This window comes from Melanaphis sacchari, unplaced genomic scaffold, assembly GCF_002803265.2.
Source record: "Melanaphis sacchari strain LSU unplaced genomic scaffold, SCAv2.0 Contig221_pilon_pilon, whole genome shotgun sequence".
In the NCBI taxonomy this organism is placed as follows: domain Eukaryota; kingdom Metazoa; phylum Arthropoda; class Insecta; order Hemiptera; family Aphididae; genus Melanaphis; species Melanaphis sacchari.
The window spans coordinates 1,578,826-1,600,695 of record NW_020271098.1 but is presented as its reverse complement, the minus strand read 5'-3'; the positions used below and the strand labels follow the sequence as shown (position 1 = coordinate 1,600,695).

Below are 21,870 nucleotides of genomic sequence, written 5' to 3'. Positions count from 1 at the left end.
ATTAATAAATAACTGTAATAATTATGATAATAATAACAATTAGTGTACGAGTATTTTGTACCATTGAGTTGACGAATTGAATGGATGTATTTACTATTTACAAAATTTAAATATTAAATAGAAAGCAATTGTTATAGCATTTGAAGTATGATTTTAGAGGATAACTAAAGATCGTTAAGCGGGTTTTCTTAGAATTACTGTCACTTCAAAAAAAAAAAAAAAATGTAAAATTTATTTGAATTGTGTAATAAATGTACAAACATTTTACGAGTATTACATTAAAGAAGTTTTTAAACTTAAAAAAAGCGTTTTTGTTTTTTTTTTTTAAATGCTTATGTCTAAATTGTTTAATATTTATATCTTTGTAGAGACATCCTTAATCTAATTGAAATTACATTTAACAATAGTTTTTCAAATCTATAAAATAAAATAAAATAACAAAAATTATTTTTTTATTTTCATTTGCAAATAAAATGTTTCTTTTTAATACGCATTTACATTATTTAAGTAAATATGAAAACTTTTATTTAAATTGAGTCAATAAATAAAATATTGTTATGATGAATAGCAATGAATCACCAAAATTTATTATTTAGCTTTCGTTTTTACCAAATTTACTTTATACAAGTGGAAACAGAATAGTTTTCTAACTTTGTCTAAACCATTTACCGCTGAGATCTCTTAATTAATTTAACGTATATTGGAAAAATTATAAGTACGTATTTAGGGGCTCAATAGAGAGCCAAGTATCGTTCAGTAAACAACCAAACATAGTTTACTTAATACAGTTTTATAAATAAAATTGAATCATTTCGGTTTTATTTAGAACACACAATAATTTAATCAACCATGTACGTAATTCTCTATTCGTATTGATTCAAATATCACGAATAAAGACATGCGCAAACTGTTATGATAAGGAAATAGTTTTAATGAACAAAAATAAAATTTACAAATATATGTTTAACAATATTGAAGATATTATTTCGATTTTCATGTAACATTCAGTTGAAATTAGTTAAAATTTCGTCAAAAACAGATTATTCGTAAATTAAAAAATTTAATATACTATAACTTTGCCAATTTTGTAGTTATATAAAAAAAAATTTTTAAACAAAAATATTTGTATTGCGTACCATCTGGTTTAAAAGTTTGAAATTCGTTTGAAATTGTGTATTTTGGTACTCCTTTGCATCCCCCAAAAACCCCATTTCAATATAAGTTTATCCAATTGAAGTATTTCGAGGTAACTCCTTATCGTGAACACACTATATATATATGTCAAAATATAATTTATTAATATTGTATTTTCAAAATGTATGGACTGCGGGAACCCATACTAATTGCCACTAATAAGTATTGACTTTCCAGTACGTTCCACCGAGTTTATGTGTGTGTGTGTGTGTGTGTGTGTGTGCGCGCGCGCGCGTGTGTGTGTATCACTTAACTTAATATATTATTTTAGCGAAAATTACAATGTACTTAATCTGAGTTCAAAGCTTAGAGCTCTATCAGCAGTAGACACTCGACAGTGGAGTTTGTCGTATTTTCCCGAGTAAGATGATGATGTATTAGGAAACTTGCGTGTAATGAGTATGTATTGTCATTGATTTATAATCAGTGGTATGATATAACCACAAGTGTTTGTTTTTGTATTCTTGTGATATATTTACATGTATTAATAATGGAAACATAGGTATTTTAGGAATTTGTTGCTGTGTATGACAATCCAGTTGTAATAAATCAACATAAATAACACATTCAGAAATAAATAAAATAAGAACTTTAACCTTTAAAGCTCGATGAATTTTAAAATAAAAAAAGCCCACCAATATAGAATAATACAACACTATATAAAGTTAGAAAAAAAATAAAATTCATTATATTGGAAATATGGGTACACATAGAGATGAGATACAGAGAACGCGCAGTCTCTTCCGGTCAAAGCAACGTGTTGCCTAAGAACCTGCATAAATCGTTCATTAAAAATACTATATAAATAGTTTATTTATATTCATGGCGAATTATATCCGTCCGATATCCTGTAACAATCGTCCCAGTTATCAGAACGTTTGTATTTGGTCAACGCCCGTGCTGCGCACTTGCACCGTACGCCCACCAGAAGCTGCCGGGTCAGCATCTGCTGACATATTTGTATTCCCACAAGCAACTCATCCGTACGGTCTTCACCGCAAGATAATAAATAGCCATCACTCTAGGTAAATTGGGTCCGTGATAATTTGTGTACATTTTGAAAGGGTATAAAAAGGTAGTAGGTAAGTTGGGTCCTGGCTATAAACGAACGTATCGTAGCACTGCATGAATAAAAAATATTTTGTGAATCTGTAGTTCCGCATACACCGTATTTCCGCACGGACGAAAAAATAAACGCACCACAGCTTCGTATTCTAAAAATATTATACACAAAAAGTCTACGTCATGTTATAAAATTAATTAAGATATCACTATATTGGCGTAAAACTATGTTGAAATTAAAGTATTTTAACTGCAAAGCCATATATTCGTATGTCTACGAGTGTTCCGTTGTGACTCAACAAATTGACAGTGGTCACTGATCAGTTCTCTAACTAGTAGTTGCTTCAAATATTGTTATTTAAAATTATTAAAACATTACAAATCTATTTGATGAAGTTTTATTTGAAGGTTTTTTAGAAGATTTAATGACTATATAATCAAATAACATGCAAATACAGACATTTTGTGATCATATACTAAACAGTAGACATTTTATCTCACCAGGTACTACATTTCCCTAAATATTTGGTCTGAATTTTCAGCTACCACTGTGAAACAGCATACAACATAATATATCTGTGAATTATATCGTGCTGTATTAAACTGACGCTTTTACAGCTCTCATCCTAATATTTTTAATTTTGTTGACAAGCTATATGAGAAACACAGTCAGATATGCATATAAATGACGAAGCTCAAAACAAAAAAAGAAAATTACGCTCGATAAAGAGCTACACTTAAGGGAATAAGTGACAAAAAATACTATTAATAATATGATATTCAATTTGAATCTGTTAAATCTTTATCATTTAAGTTTTTACCGAGAACATGATATTATAATAATCACATAAATTTTAATTTATATCGTTTCTACAATATTTATACCATAATTATAAAATTTGACGTACTTTATTTAACGTACTAACATTTTTTCAGGACTTAATTTACTTACTACTCTTTTTTTCAGGACTCAACTTACCTTCTACTTTTTTTTTTCTGGACCCAATTTACAGAGATAAGGTCATTTGGGACTCAATTTACCGATTCTGGTCGACACCGCGGTCATATTCTTGCCTTTGCCGCTGGAACCGCTGTTGTCAGTCGTTTCACACGACCAAAGTCGCCGAGCTGTAAAAGTGTCTTGCATATTATTATATACCGTACACGGTGGCATCATCGGTCGCGCATTCCTCCAGTTTCTCATTTTTTTTTTTTTTCATACAATGCGTAGACGAAAGATGTGCTGCGATGGTAATACACGATATCATTGTCACACCGAAGCGGCGGCTTGGGATCAAAAGTTTTAAACCAATATCGTTTTCGAATTTATCTACACCCCGTGATATTGATTTTATGGCTTATATAGAGGTAGAGGCACTGAAACGGCCAAAATAAAAAAATAGATTTTTTCAGAAGTAATTAAGATAAGAAATTCTCACTAAATATTATTAGTTCTAAGAAAACATGCTATTTAGTAAACATGAAACAGTATAGTGGTGAACGTCGTGTTTACAGACGATAAAATCGTTGTACAAAAATAATGACGGCTTCGTAATGTAACTAGCCAGTAGTCACTATTAATTTCGTCTTCATTTTATGCTCAAACACCACGATTCGATACCATCGGCTAAGAGTGTTAAAATATGGGTAACTAATTTCGAAAAAAACGGGTTCTGTATTAAAAAAGAGGCCAATACAAAAAAAATACCATTTGTACACCTGAAAATTTCGCTGCTATCAGGGCTGCGTAATGAAAAAAAAAAAAATATAAAATATACGAAATAGGCTAGAAAAGTGCTTGAGAAGAGATGGCCGCCTTCATCTTGAGCACATAATTTTTCAAAAATAAATGGCAAGTTATATACTTTATTATAATAAGTAATAATTAATTTTTATTCATTTTTTATTTTATAATTTATCTTTGAAAATCGGACGTTTTCGTACCCCACCCTGTATAAGCCTTTTAAGTCCACGACCCTCTATAATGTCGGCAACATTTTTAACGACCCTTTTGTAATGCGTTATTATATTAAAAATTTGTAGCATACAAAAAATAAATTTTAATTATAAATAATATGTTTACATTCGAGTTTAATTATACTGTGTATTGGTGACCCTAAACAATATGTTGGCGACCGACCCCTGGGTTGAGAATCACTGATACATATTTTATTCGGTTACTCTCGGCGGTTTCTGAAACAGTACATAAATCATTGAAAAATACTTACCTCGAGGTTCGATTTACGCACGCGGGCAATATGCATACGTACTATTCAGTCCAACTCAGTAACGAGCAATATTTAGAGCAGCGGCGGCAGCACACGTTTATCTCCCTGTAACCCAACATTATTTTCCTACCCACTCTCACCGGCGATGACATTTTCTCTACATCATCGCAGACTCCGTTATTCTTATTCGTCAAATCTGTATTACTCAACAAACCTATTTTGAGTTAGTGTAATGTATACGTCGTGTACGTACGCCGCCGTTCGCGTCTGAATGATGAAATGAAATTTATCAGTGAAGAATTTAAACTAACGATGCAAGGTTTATCTACATATTACATATTCACATGGATAAATTTTTAGATTCTAAGCAAAGCGACAAATATATTGATTTTCTAATGATGTTTTTTTTGTCTCTATACACGATACACAGTAAAAAAGTTTATTCTGTCTTTAACTTTGAGAGTGATTTCCAATTGAAAAAAGAGATCTAGTTGGTACTTTTGAAAGGTCAAAATGATTATTTTTTATATTTTAATATAATTTAAAAATAAATAACTATAGATAAATATTTGATATTTTTAGATTATTATTTTTTTCTGTAAATTACGATAAAAAATATTTTTCTACCTAATCAAAAAGTTTCAAAATGTTATATAAGGTTCTTTATAAGTTTTCATAACAATTCAAAAATATTAAATTAACATAAGTACAATTGTTTTTTTATAAGCATCGCTAAATATTCAAATTTTGACCGAATTTGTCAAAATGAAAATAGATTTTTCTACTAATAATTAAATACAAGTTTTCTCATAAGTAGTTTACATTTAAATTAAAAGTTCTAAAACTATATTAACATATTAATTTTTAAATATTTTAAGTTTTTATTTTGATTAAATTAGATATTTAATTGAAGAATTAAGTTAATAATGATATTAGTTGAACTTGAAATCCTAAGATTTATTAATAATTATTATATTTTATAGTTACAAACAATGACATTTTCAAAATATACAATGTTTTTATTAAAAATTATTTCAAACCTAAATACTGTATTACAATTATATTTATTAATAGCAATATAAATCTATGATAAAATAGGCTGATAGTCTTTACTAAGAATTATTTTTCGTATGCAACAATTTATCATTGAATTCAAGCTTAACAAATTCTTCAGTGCCTTGCTCAATGACAAGGTATATTCGACACCCACTTGTATAGATAAACGGTTAACTACTTTCCCTACTTTTTATCTTGTATAGTGGTCTAATAAAATGTGACTTATATAGATTAAATCCACCTGAAAGTCATATCAATAATTTCAAAATCGATCATTTAAAGAAAAGAAAATATTTTTGATTGATTGCATGCAAACTTATGAGTAGTCATCAGTTAGTATTCATTTTTATGATAAAACAGGAATTTACAGACGCTTGCATGCACTAAAACTTCAAGTCTTAGGTAATCACTACAGTGAAATTAATTCAGGAATATAAATTATAGTTTTTGTTTATTATGTAAAAATTTAAGTATTAAACTTCAAATGCTAATTATTTTAATGTCATATAATCATTTAATATTTAGTTATCAACTATATCAAAGAATCAATGATAAATGTTAAAAAAATTAGGAAATTACTTTTTATTTAAAAAAGGTCGTGAATTTACAATACTTAATACATATTATGAAGTTAACCTTGATCTTCACTAGTTATAGTTTTTCAAATGTATACACAACTATCTTCACTATTATATACACAATGCATGTGAACATAATGATTATTTTAAATTATCGAGTCTGGCTTGTTATTTTTACTAAAAATGTCATGTTTTCGCACTGGTATACATAACTTTAGTTTTATACAACCATTATCTATTGTTATAGTCACAAAATAATAATTGTCGGTCGTAATTCTGTCACCCGGACGTTCAGATGAAAGTACTTTCAAACAGAAAATACAAAGCTACGCCATATTATGCTAAAATAATTGTAACTGTGAATATTAATTTGACTAAAATTGCTACTTGTGTAATTTTTAAACATGTTCTAAAAAGAAATTATGCATTCTTCTATACTAAGTTTACTGATTAATGTCCGTATTCGATTGATCAGTAATCGTATGTCATTTCTTTCCAATATATTATATTCATGGATCATAATTCATCAGAAATACTAAGAAAATATAGTTGTCATGATTAATCTTTGTGTCATAGCAATATTTTAGTTAATATAGTATACAAAATCTACCTACTTAGTAGTATACTGTAAATATCTTATAATAATGTAGCTAATAGGAGAAAAGTTGGGAATGTCACTCTGCTTTATTATAGATTTATATTATACTTTTCTATATCTCTTCATGTCATTGTGATGAATGTATTAAGTTTGAATTCAATAATAAATCATTGCATATAAAAAATTATTTATGATTATAAATTTTTAAGAATATTTTATAATTTATCTATGTTGTTTTTAATAGTTTATTTATTTTTTTACTAGTAATACATATATATTGAACTATTTTTATCAAAAACATTGCATAATGCATAATATTATATTAATGTATAACAATAATTACTATTAGAATATACCATATATTACAGTTAATATTTTTTAAGTCAATACCGATGTTCTAAAACACGATGTGGAAGGATGATGTTCAAATAGTTTAAAGTTAGTCAAATATTTTGAAAATTTGATTCCTTTAAAAAAATAATAACATTATAATTTATAAGACAAGTAATGATGAAAAGTTTTAAGTCCCTACGAATAATGTTTTTAAGATTACAACAAAAACTAAAGTCGGTTGAGTAACTTTCTTTTTCGCTTAAACAAGTATAAAATTTCACTATTTTAATACAATTTGACTTTCAAACGCTTAAAAGAAAATTTTAACTTTAAGTATACTAACTAAATTCAAATATTTGCTACTAGGAACTACCCTCAATGTTGAAAATAAAAGTAATTTTGCTTTTCTAAAATATAATAGATATGATGACAAAACATTAAAAATATATAAATATATCATGTAACACTAATACATTTCTCGTTCAGCTGTTAACATTCAGCGTTCCGTATTAGTGAATATGCATACATTTTAATATTGTATACGACAACACTAGTATTCGTATAACATAGGAATATTAACAATGATGAAACGTTATTTAAAATAAGATAGAATAGTTATATTGAATAGAGATACAAATAATACATTTCAAAATATGATTAATTTGGTAAAATTCACAGTTGAGGTAAACATTTTAAGTCGGTGAAAATTTAAAATATATATTATTTTTTATAATTCAATGATTAAAATCTTACAAATTTAATTTTAAATTTAAAAATTATTGAAAAATATGTAATATAAAAGGAAGAAGAAAAAATAACATTTTTTGAAAGAATTAATTTTCAATATGTTGATAAGTAGTTTTTATTTTATGTGAGATTTTTAATTGATTATAATCTAGAGTATTATTAATTAAGACGCCTTTTTAAATATATGTATGCAATATGTTTTTACATTTTTTTTTTCAATTCATAATATCATACCTACCACTAAAAAGTATATTATACAATGGAAAATGTATGATGCTAATTATACAAAATGATGTTGATAACGTTATTGAGTTTATTTAATTTTCAAAATCATAAAACAAAAAAACAAAAAAAAAACTTAACTTGTAACATAAATATTTGTTTTATCAATTATATCATTATTTATATTATTTATTAAGTACCTTTTTTTAAAATATGTTTTAAAAATAAATATATTAACCTAGTATGTAATTTGTTTTCATAAAATGGTACTAAAATATATTATAATCAAGGAAGACTGAGAAAGAGAAAGAAAAAAGAATACTATTATACAATTTGTGATTACATTTTTATAATAATGTACCTTATTATTAACATATTATTTCTTTTTATTACCAGGTTTAATTTTTAATTGTAGACTAAAATTATAAAATGTAACCAGAGAGAATTTAAAAAAAAATTATGATGAGATAATTTTAATGAATATAATATGTATATATGTATATATTCAAGAATTTTTTGCTAATAATAAATTATATCCAGACAGTTATATCTAAAAATAGTGAGGAGTACTTTAGTTAATTTTAAAAATATGTAATATTTTCATACTAATCATTATCTAAAGTACAACGAAAAATATCGCAAAATATTAAAAAATTTCATTCCTGCGTTTTACTTACTTATTGTGATTAATTTAGAGATGTGATATAATAGCAGATAACAAATTTTAATTGTTCTTTTTGCTAATTGCTATATCCTTCCATGACTGAAAAAAAAACACAAGTATAGAGGTGTATTTACGATGGAGGATAAATCCCTCATAACTAGTGTTGAAAATAGATAATTAATAATTTATCTAGATAAAGATAAAGATAATTAAACTAGTTTTTAATTAAATAATGATAAAAATTAATATAATGATATCTAGATAAATATCAGATCATTTCTTTAATTTTATAAATATTCAGTATTTTATATAGGTACAGGTAATAGCTAAAAAAATATATAATTTTAAATATTTTAAAATATAAACATAAAATAAAATAGTTTATTAATTAGAACATATAAAAAGTCATTCTCTGATTTAACAATACAAAAAAAGCTTATATTTGAAAAAATAAAAAAAAGTTAATTCTTGAATAAACTTCATTAGCAGATAACAAGTCAATGTTCGAGTAAATAAAACAAAAAACAATTTAAATTTAAAAAAAATAATATTTTTAATTTTGATTTATTTTTTTAATTCATAAAAATAAATTATCTAGATAGGTACTTATAGATATTTAGAATTGTATCTAAATAAATATAAATATAAATGAGTTGAGAATTATCTAGATAAGATAAAAGATAAATCAATTCTATCTAGATATTTCCCAACACTGCTCATAAAATTTTTTCTTCTCTATTTTCACAGAAATATAATATGTTTATAGAAAAAACACTCTAAATAGCACTTACTAAAGATGAATTTTGACATGATTGATGTCAATAACTGCAATAATAATTAATACCCAGCATTGGTTCTGAGAAAATAAATTTGAGATATTTTAATATTTGTATTATAATATATTATTTAAAATTAAAATATGCATATATACGTATACTATAATAGTTATTATAGCTATTAGCTTTAGAAGTTTAGCTACTGTAGCTAGTCAATATAACCGAAATAACCATTTTTTACTGATAATAATAATAATTTCGATAGTAAACACTAATAATACTGGATTAAGTTATCGAATGAATTAAGTGCCAATTTTTAAAAAAACAAAATTGTATTTTGTCTTATAACTTATAAATGTAATTTTGTAAATATTAGTCACTATAATATATTAATGTTTAAATGTCACATACTCACATATATTTGTAATAGATATTAAATTTGTTTTAAGAAAAAATATTAAATCTTAAGTGATGTATTGTAATTTTTGTATTTTGAATTTATGATTTAAATACGTTATTATAAAATAAGGTAAGTTATAGGCAAAGCAAAAATTCCCTCGAATCGGTGACCACTAGATAATTGTATATTGCCATCTAAGACAAGTACGCCATTATACAAATAAATGTAATCTTTAAAGAGTTTATTTTCAGAAGTCTTTTTAAAGTATAATATTTCAATAACCAATATTTTAGAAAAAACATACTTCAGAAGTTTAAGATTTAATCTATACATTAAATAAAAAAGTTTGATTTTCTAAAGTATTATATATAAATGTATTTATTTACTATAATTTTAAAATTTAAATAAAAGTTCAATACTTAAATTTTCTGATGTAAAAAATTAATAAAAAATACATATTTAATAGTACTTTATACTAAAATATAATATACATTTTTATATGAAATGTAATTAAAATTTATGCATTATTCGTTAATTTTAAAACTATAAAAAATAAGTCTATTAGCACATTCAAAAAATACATTTTGCACTAATGTAACGCCGTTATTTAATTATTAATATGATGTTTATTTGATACTGAATAATATAATTTGGTTAAATCATGGTATTTTTAAAAACTATATTTAAACAAATTATGTATTTTTTGGAACTTGATCATAAATTATAAGAATAGGTTAGTCGATAAATCAATTTTATATGTAAGTTTAAATAGCAATGAAGGACAGATCATGAAAAAGTATTTACATTTATACGAGTACACAAATGTATAGGGTTCAATTTAGTGTAAGCATTACATAATAAACACTAAATAAATACTACGAAACGAAATTCAAGTCCTCACTTGCTGAAAGCAGTGGTATATTTAAGAGGAGTGAATGGATTATCCCCTCTGCTAAGGATTATAACTGTAGTCATAAAATTGTCGTATTAGCATTGAATAAAAAAAAAAAATGCAAATTACTGTTAAAAATAAAAATCATGAAATTGTGGGGCGTCTAACGAGATAGTTCTCCGAATCGCTAAGCTGCATTAAAACATTTTCATCCGTTTTCCTCCTATCAAAATTAAGGTTTCAAATTTGTCACTGGCCGATAGGTGGTACTTATATTGGAAACTTGAGTATATTTTTATAAGCGAGTGTTATATTAATTATTTTTACCAGCTATATCTTTCCACTCAATACTTATCAATGTAGTGCACAGCACATTAGACGTGTTATTACACTTAAGTTTATATTAATGATATCACAACATTTACATTGGCGATTTAACAATCGTACAACAATAGTATCTATATCTCAAATACATTTTACCCGTATTATATTGATGGACGATAGTCGCTTAATTTTTTTTTTTTTTTGTGGTTAAAATTATTTCGCCCGATTAACATCGGTAGACGAAGCTGAGCTTTTAAATTTCAAATATTCTTCACAAAACTCATTACAGACTTGATAATGATCAAAATGACTACATTACGCCGCATGACCACTACGTTCATCTGAAGGTTAACGAACATATGTTATATAAAATATACATTCAAACGTATATTATTATTATGATTATTATGTATTTACGACGAAGCATAAAACGACGCCAATAAAATTCATGGGTGAATATATTCTGATATAATATTGGCATTGTTTGTTTGCGCGCTCTTGTTGTGTTTTTCTTTTTCATAATAATTATTGTAATTTATCAATAACACATTAATTGTTATAACAGCGTTGCTCTTTCGTTAAATTGGTATAGTAGAGAATAAATTATAATGTAATTACGAAATTATTATTGCATAAATATAATAATGTTGTTGCATTAAAATATTTCCTTTCATTAGTGCATTAAAGTTCAAAACTGATAATAATAGTTATTAGAAATGATGGATCAGACACTTTTTTTTTTTATCCTAAGTTAATTTCGAAGAGAAAACTATAATATCCTAAACCGTTTACGGAGAAAAATTAACGTTAGCTAAAGATTTCAATTACGTACACTATAATAATGCTATTATAACTAGTAAATTTATTAACATAATATTAAATAATTTTTTTATTAGTATATAATACAGGTATTAATAATGAAAAAAATAAAAATAAAATCAATAATTTACAATCAAACGAGTAAAACGACAAAAAAAAAAAAAAAACCATAGATAATTAAATGACTGATTTCCTATAAGACATCAAAAAATAAAATTTTGTGTATTCTAGTATCACAGAATATCTACTTAATAACACCAAAACCTATTTTAAATGTTACCTAACAAGTTCATTGCGTACAATTTTAATATTATCTGTTATTATTTATTTTCGTGTGTTCAAATTTTTCAAAAAAGATCGAAGTATGAACGAAAACTAAAAAATACCTACATCGTTATTATAGGAAATGCAAGAGCCGTATTAGATATTAAAAATATAAATTCTTATTACATATTTGCTATTAAAAATCAATAATACTTAATTTCAGTGCATGTAACTACACATCGGCCCAAGGGACCCCGCGACAAGAACACCGCTAAATTCCGCTGGCTCGGAAAACTCGCTTTTTTGATAATAACATGATTATTTTACTCGAGTAGTCACAAAAGAACTAATTATATTTTTAAATAATAATTTAAAATACATTATACTCGAATTTTTTGTAGACGCAGTTACAGTACAACAATAACGATAGGTATATTATATAAACGACGCCGTGCGTATATTATATGATAATAAACGACAGTAATAAACCGGTACAGCCGTCGTGCACGTAGTGGAGCGTGCGGCGCAAAATTCAAGGCGCTCAAACTGTGTACATAATAATAACAATATATTGCGATAATAATAATATCATTTTGATCCTGTCATGGTAACGGACATCTCCGCGAATTTTATAGTCTACTGAACTAAAATAAAGCTCCCGTAGCGATTAATATGTACGCGAGCTCGCCGGACAAACGGCATAATACATTATACGCGTAATATAATATACATAAATGCGTTGCACGAGATCAATCGCGTACAACGACATGTCGTCGTGTTAACATTATACGATATTATATTTTCATAATATTGCAAAATTATGTTGATCCACATATTTGGTTGGTCTTCCTTCCTTATATTTTAAACCCCGCTCTCGACTCTTCGGGTTTAACGTACACTGTGCAATATACACGCGCACTAGGACCAGATTTTTTTTACCATCGTTCAAAAAGATTCACATCGATTATAAACGTTTGTTCAAAATTTCACCATCGATGTTACATTTTAATGCGAAAAATACACTTAAATATTATTGTAGTGTATATGATGCCGTTCCATTATGCGTGCAGTTGATGGGTTAAGCCTGTAACACCGCCTATTATTATTTTTACCTGAACCATTAATTTTCAGTTGTTTGATATTACTGATATAGTGTTATAATATTTAATAAGCAAATATTTATTATTCAGAGAGTAGAAAATGGTTTCAAAATTTTAAAACACTTATATAGCTTTACCTATAATTATTCAGATTTAAAATAGTTGTTGAATTTTTTAATTAAATATAACGCTAATAAATAAAAATAAAAAAGCTTAGTATCTGTATTAATAAGTAAAGAAAATGCCGAAATAATGCAAAATTGATTTTAAATTATATATTATTTAATAAATTATTTTATATATTTATGAAATTATTTGTGTAGGTATAGAGTAATGTATTTAATTCGATAGAATTATAAATTTTTAATATTAATATACACTATACAGTATTATAGTATGTTTGTACAACTATTGAGTCGAAAAAAATTAAAAACTATTAAAAAATTTTTTTCATATATTTAAAACGATCAAACAGTAATAATAATCTAATGAATGAAAAAAAAAATACAAGATGAGATATATAAGTGCTGTACTGGACAAAAAATAAAATAAAAATAAATATACATAAATAATTATACTATACTGTAGTAGGTATATTATACTTACAAAAAATTACAGGTGATTTTAATTTCACTTGACAACGATTAGGGTATGTTTCGTTAAGGGTTACTTTTATTCTCAGAAATTTCATCTCAGTCAATATTATTTTTACTTAAATTATTTTTGCTTGTTTAAATATCGTAAACGATATAATTATAATAAAACAATATAATATGATTTTTTAATTTATTTATAAAACGGTAAATTAGATGATTGAGGAAGGGATTTAAACGAAACTTTTTTTTTTTTTATGATAAATTAAATGAAAACAAATATTAATGAAAGAGCGTATATAATATATCGTGTTCAGGTGATTGAATATTTATTGTATCTACCTATTACAGTTGTTATTATTGATGGTGAATAGTTTTACATTAGGTTTGATCATTAAAGCACCCGTCATAGTATGTTATTATTGAAAAACGAAAAATATCTTTTCTACAGGTATTTTCAATAAATATTGATTTGTTATATTCGTAAATAGTTGTATCGCATTCGCATAATTCAGTGTGATAAATTAAAGCGATATTTGCTTTAACATAAAAATAGTTACGTATTTGTAAAATATTTGATCAATTAAAATTTGATTTAATAATATGCATAGTATACTTAGCCAGTATCATATAGAACAGATGGCTTTATTGTAATGTATGGTTGAATCATAAATTATCATCGTAATAAAAATAAAAAGACTGTTGTAAACACACACAATTTGCATTATAATAATAAGAAAAAAAAGAATGAGGATTTTATGCCATACAGGGTATACATGATATCGAGATTTTATTAAAACTAACAATAGTAGTCAAAATCAAAAAATATCGAAAAAATACCGCGTTAAATAAAATTCTATGATATTATATTTTTAACAACATATGAAAAAAATACACTTTTGGTGTCTATATATTTTACTCCATAACAATAATAATGATGAAAGTTTAGGTACTACAACGACATTTACATATTACTCGTTTTATATTCGATGCGTTTATTAAGTTACTTAATTAAATACAATACAACGACTATATTATGGTTCACGGTTGTCTCCAATAGCTTTTGCATTTTCATCTAGTGTTTGCTGTTCTGGATGCGGTGGTATTTCGATAGTCGTATCCGGGGGCAGTCTTGTGTTTGACAACGCTGAGGTAGTCGTGCTGTTACTGACGCAAGACGATGACCTAACGTTGTTCGCTGGTATCCAGGGCATAAGTTCCTTTGGATCCAGTTGATGATCACTATATAATACATTAAATTACATACATTTTAAAAACCTAATTTTTGAAGAGTAATCATGAATATTTAAAGAGCAAATAATTAATTATGAAGTAGATTTACATTTTTCTGGATACTTATCCCTGAGTGCCACTCTATATCAATTATCAAAACCTTAAATAGATACTTATGAGTTATTAATTTATTAATTATTAATTAACAATTCGAAATTCGATTTGTATATACATTGGTATTATTATAAAAATGTTCTTCCTTGGAATACTTATAAAAATAAAAATATATGCTGTCATAATATTTATAGATCTTTATAAAAGTATTTCGATATTTTTTTTATGAAGTTAATGTTTGAATGAATTTTATATAGTTCTTGGTGTATCTATTAACTACTTATTTAAAATATTGGTTATTACATAGTACTAGTACTATCTTATCTGCACTTATTCAGTTTACTGGCTTATTGCTAAATATATTAGGGTACGTTGTTATACTTTTTTTAATAAGGAACGATATGAGCGATATGAGTGCAGGTTAAAACATAACATTTATATAAAAACTATGTAGGTATATGACTATCACTATAATATATTATGATATTTTAATTAAATAACATTTTTTTTTTTTTTTTTTTTTTTTTTTTAATATTTAAAATTATTTGAATATTGTCTTGATAAAAAACAATATCTTATAACTCATTGGAAATATGATTTGTTGCTTCCTATTATGTTAAATTTAATTAGTTGACTTATAAAGGGTAAATATATGAAAATTGTATTTAAATATTATTAGAATATAATATGAGGTAATTTAAACGAAAATATTCTTACAATTTAGTTAATGCTCAGTTAATTTCAATGGAAATAATATTGAGTTTAATAATATATTTGTGACCATACCATATTATATTGTTTCGTTTTACTGACATCCAGGACTGGTCATATTTTTTTCTCGAAGCAAGGAATTTCCGCTTTGTCTGCCATCTTGCAATGTGGTATTTCAATGTGTTTTGAACTTCATTATTAAAGAAACAATAAAGCAATGATACGGTAAACCCCTAATAAAATAAATTAATAAAAATTAATCTATATTGTACAATGATATTTTAGTAAAGTACGTATTATAACTTAAAGTATTAAACAAATTTAAATGTGATTTATATATTATTAGGGTAGAATATGATTATGTACAATATAATCAGAAATTTGGTTGAATTTTTAGAGAGGTTAACATTATTCATTGTAAAGTGACTCATACAGCGATTACTATTTACATGATCAACGGATACATATATATGTGTGTGTTACGGGTAATGTTAACATTCAAATAATGTCGACATTAGCCGGATAATATAACATTATCCATGTGTTATCATTATCCGTCGTGAATATTATAAAATTTTGGATAATGTTAACATTAACCGATTAATATAATATTAGCCAAGAACTTTTGGATAATTTCTTTACTATTATAAAAATGTATCATGCATGAGATAAAATAATTTTAAATTATCAACAATAGGTATTAAATATATTTAAAATACAATATTAATAAAATAATATAATATATTTATTATTATTAAAAAATTATTTTTTGAAATATTATTTTTAGTAGGTATTTAATTAAATTTGTATTCTTTATTACATGGAATGCTCCGCGACATTTCAAATTACACAAAATGTTAGCCGATTTACATTTACACCGATTGGTGTCACATTTTCCTTTATCAGAATATCTTTTGTAACCTTGATTATTACCATCTGACATTAAACCCGCAATTTTTTTCAATGACTTTTCTACATGTACTACCTAATCTAGTAGTATTTGAGACAACGGACAAACACCAAACTAGTTTCCGGTGAATAACTAAAATAAAATACTATATATTTTATTGCCAAGTCTATAGTATTGTTCATCCTTAATAAACACAACTGAAAATATAATATTTAGATTATAGAGATAAGTCTTCAATGGCACCTTCCAAATATTTGACGAAATAATGTGAAAAATAATTCACAAATTATGACACAAATGACAAATATGTTGATGAATTTATTTTAGACTTGTATATGTCGATTAAAATGTTTAATTAAATGATTAAAAAAAAAGTTAAATTAACCGCATATAGATAAACAACATTTTTTCAACTATTATTTTCTATTAAGATTTTGAGCAGAGCGATGAATGTTTAAATTTTACAATTATGTGTTTTTTGTGTCTGTAAATATTACAAGTAGTCAATAAAATGCTTTAATTTTTGGGGTGGAAATTCGATTTAGTTGTCACATTGGTAAAACATTATTAGTACCTACATTTATTTATAATCGGGATAAACTAAAAAAAAGTTAAGGAAAACTGTTATTTTTATATAAATTCAATTTTCAAAAAACTTATTTTATTAATTTAAAAATAATTAATCGTAAATACTTTACATTTTTACCAAATCAATGGTGTAGCCAGGGGGACTGAGGGAGATGTAGCCTCCCCAAAATATTAATATAATTTAAAAATTATTTCATCATAATATATTCAATTTTATTTAATAGAAGTTTGTTTTATTATATAACATGTTTATATATTATATTATGTCCTATTAAAAAGAAAATTCAATATTATTATTATGTTTTTTTTTTTAAATAATTGATATGTGTAAAATAATTTATTTTATATTACGATAAAATACAATAGTATACAAGTATATTATTAAATCAATATACAATGATAGGGGTTAAAGAAACTAAAATCTAAAGTAAAACTTTGACATCTGCATGTTACACTTGTGGAAGAACCAAGGTAAACCACCAATGTGTAAAAATTGATCAGCTCCGTCCTCCCAAAGAAAAATACTGGCTACGCCACTGCATCAAATGTTTATATAATCATTTTATATTTACAATAACATTTTCAAAAAAATTATTTCAATTACTTTTGAGTAACTTATAAGCTTAAGAAATTTTTAATTTTTTTTTCTAAAGATATCGATGAAAAAATATTAATTTGTTAGAAGTATTTGAAAATTTAATAAAAATCTTTTTATAAATAGATATTTATTTTTCAATTAAAAAATATAGATAATCTATAGTAAAAATATTGTTTTATAAGCGTTTAAAGTAAGAACTTTGATAAAATTCGTCAAAATCTCAAATATATATAAATTATTTTATATAATATTAATTTTATTATTTTAATTTATTTTAGAAATTCATAAAATTTTTAGTTTTTATATTTAAGATTTGATAATTCAATAGTAGATTATTTTATAAGTTTTTAACCTATAAGAAAAAAAATCCTACCAGAAGGTCAAATTAATTTTTTATGAACATTTGAAGTTTAAAATGTTTACGTATATTCATATATTATTATCAATTCCATTATACGTTTTGATATATTTTAAGATATTATATATTTAGACTAAAAAAACATGTTCACTGTTTTATCATATTAACTATTTACAGAAAGATATTATTAATTTTGAGTTATACAAGTTGCTGTAATATGTTAAATATATATATTTTTTAATAATTAAATATTAATAAATAATAATATAATAAATGCAATATTTTTGAAAAAAAATAATATTAACCTACGTAATACTAAAACTAAAATCAATTAATTTAATAACTATTTAAAAATAAATCATGAAATAAAATTTTTTTCCTGTTTAACTGACAATGGAGGAGGATACTACATGCTATGGAATATGGGCTGATAGACGGTTAGGTTACATTAGGTTCGTTTTTTGTATACAATAATATATCATTTTATTTTAATTTAACACACCTATAACAGTGACATCTAACGTATAGTAAAGCGGTACCTGCTTGCCTACTTTTTTTTCTTTAAATATTTCACATGATATTATAATTTTATAATATATGTTGTTTATTATATTATTTTTATATCTAATTATAATATTATAATTTATAAAACATTATTAAAAATATTCATTTATTACATAATTTAATAATTATAAAAATTTTCTTTAAAACTGATAAAAACACATTAATTTTAAACATTGTAATTATACAATAATTATAAATTTGACAATGCTATAGTATCTAAATCAAGGGTGTCCAACCCGCGGCCCATGGTAGATATTGATGCGGACCTTACTTCAATTTAAAAACTATTAATTAATTGTATATAATATATTAATATTACGAGAACAAATTTACTATAAGAATATAAAACTACATAATATTAAACATCAAATAAACTTTAATAGTGTTTAATACTTTTATCTTAGCATAATAGCACGGGCACACATTAATTATACAAGTGATTAGTGGATCAACTCGAGCCGATTTTGATAAAATATTTTATTATTGGAGATATGACCCATGGCATCTATCTCGTGTCATTTATCAAAAAATAAAAATAAAACACTGTATATATAAACTATTATTATTAAAAACTATGTGGCCCACAACAACTTCTACCCATATGATGTGGCCCAGACTTCACAAAAAGTTGGACACTTCTGATCTAAATAGTAAATAGGATGCAATAATGTATAGACCCAGTCTCTGAGAAATTAATTTTTTATTTAACTCTTATGGCAGCTCTCCCTCTCCTCTACTACACACAACAAAATTTACCCATCGCTAGATTGAAAATTATTTTTATTATTATTATTTAGATTTTAGACATATGATTGTAATATGCTTTATAATAGATACAGTAAAAAAAAAATCTCATATAGCAATAGCCCCATTATTTCCCTCTCATATTTATCTGACATAATACATAGTAATAAAGTGTACTCAAAAAGGTAAATAATATTCAGCCTGATTGTATTCACTAGTTATACATTTTAAAAGTAGTGTTTACCTGTGTACTGATAATTATAACTTTGCTAAATTTGTAAATATTAACCAGTAGTCCTGTGGAACTTGGATTGATCATGTCCAAACAAAAAGTGATGCCCAGAAGTGGTATCAACACTAAAAGAGCTTTAGTGGCCTTTTTGTAGTTATGTGTTTCTGCGGATTTTGTGGACCGTATTTTTGTAATCAGCACCTTAAGAAAACCGATGATAAAAACAAATGTTATAATATGTTTGGCTACATTGATTTTTAACGAAAATACATACCCGCATAATTTTTACAAGGAACACAGAGTTGATCAGTAAGACGATGACAATCGGTGACTGGTATATCCAATCATCAACGTAAGAAGCCATTAACGGACAGTATCTTTCGTACGTGATCTGGTTGTATAAATCTAACTGGAAATAATAAATGGCGTGTTAATTACTATTACTGTAATCGTCATATTATTATATGTGCGCGTGTCCAGTGATCGCTTACATCGTTTTTAGTCGGTACCAAAAGTTTTGTGACGCACCAAGTGGAAATAATGATTAACGGTATTCCTAGATAAAATGCAAAAAAATCATTATCAATATACACAAATTATAGGTGAGACATTAATATATTATACAAAATATCAAAACAATACACTGTGATAAATGTCTGTTGATGGAGTCATCTGTTGTAGTTATGAGTTTTTAGATGCAATATTAGGTTGTTTTTTCTTGTGATAGGGGGAGGGAGGTAGATCAATAATTATTAATTTCATAGAAACTTCCAGTACGGATTCATTTTTCAATGTATGCATGTGTGTAATGTAAAAAAAAAAAAAAATTTTAATCGTATTTCATTAATGTGATATTTAATATATAGGTTGTCAGTGTACTAGTTAAGATAATATAAAAGAAAAAATCATTAGATTCATTCATATTATATTTTTTGATTATTCTTATTTGCATTTTAACATTTTATAATAATTTATATAAAAATATGTAAAAATAAATTTAAATTAAGAAGGTATTCATTTGATGATTTTGATTTTTACAAATTGTCAATGGAAAATTTTGACTAAAAATCTCTAGCCTACATTCCTTTCTCCTCAAAAAATAAATACATAAAATTCTAGTAAATCTATGGTTATATTATTTATAACTTTTAGTAGCATAACACTCGCTAGTGTCTATGTGTAGTTATATTATATTGTGTACCATAATTGCCGCATTTCAGATGGCGATAATTCGATTTCAGCGAGTATTTTGCGCAAGCAGATGTCATACATCATTGCACAGATAACAGAATGCGATTTCGGGACTCATTAGCGAATGTCCAAACAATATTACAATACATTATCATAAGCATCTAAACGGTTGGTAGTAAACAAATAAAAATTTTATGATTTTTGTTAAAATGTATTGATAATTATCATACATATAGTGAATGAGCCACAATAATTATACAAAGGTAGCAACATTTTATATTTTTTTATGTATGTCGTTTCTCAAAGGAAAAATATATTCTCAGTGCCTTCAATCTTAATTTAAAAAAAGTTTGATAACTTTTGATGTATACCTAGGTCAGGTTAGGTACCTATTTACTGTAAGGTAATTAAATATTTTCGAAAAGTCCAAAGCAGTTACTCATAGACAATGAACAATTTAAAAAAGGTATTTTATCATTTTTTTTTTTTTTTTTTGTATCGTTTATTACATTTTCAGGTTATTATATTATAAAGAGGAATAATCGATGTAATACGTTATTTCTAATTCACTGAATATAGCATTACTCATATTATACGAGACTCGAGAGATACCTAATGCATGTGATTATGTGTTAATGTTCTATTCACCGATTTGGATGCAGTTAGAGAATTTATATTTTAACAATAAGAATTTTAATTTTTATTAGAAAGATTGTTTTTAATTTGACGAAGTTATCGAACATAAATATATTGCGAAATTTGATCAGGACAATATAT

The 21,870-nt window shown here is 25.2% G+C and overlaps 1 protein-coding gene across 2 annotated transcripts in view; it reads right to left on the bottom strand.

The window, feature by feature from the left end:
- Window positions 1-14,733: 14,733 nt before the first annotated feature.
- LOC112594220 (diuretic hormone receptor-like) overlaps window positions 14,734-21,870 on the bottom strand; it is a 47,002-nt gene continuing 39,865 nt past the window's right edge. For both annotated transcript variants that reach the window (XM_025338903.1, XM_025338902.1), the window contains 5 exons: window positions 20,394-20,458; window positions 20,177-20,311; window positions 19,915-20,103; window positions 15,984-16,141; window positions 14,734-15,092 (listed from right to left, as the gene is read on the bottom strand). In XM_025338903.1, the coding sequence (XP_025194688.1) occupies window positions 14,885-15,092; window positions 15,984-16,141; window positions 19,915-20,103; window positions 20,177-20,311; window positions 20,394-20,458 (755 nt within the window). In that variant the 3' untranslated portion in view covers window positions 14,734-14,884. The remainder of the gene's footprint in view (window positions 15,093-15,983; window positions 16,142-19,914; window positions 20,104-20,176; window positions 20,312-20,393; window positions 20,459-21,870) is intronic.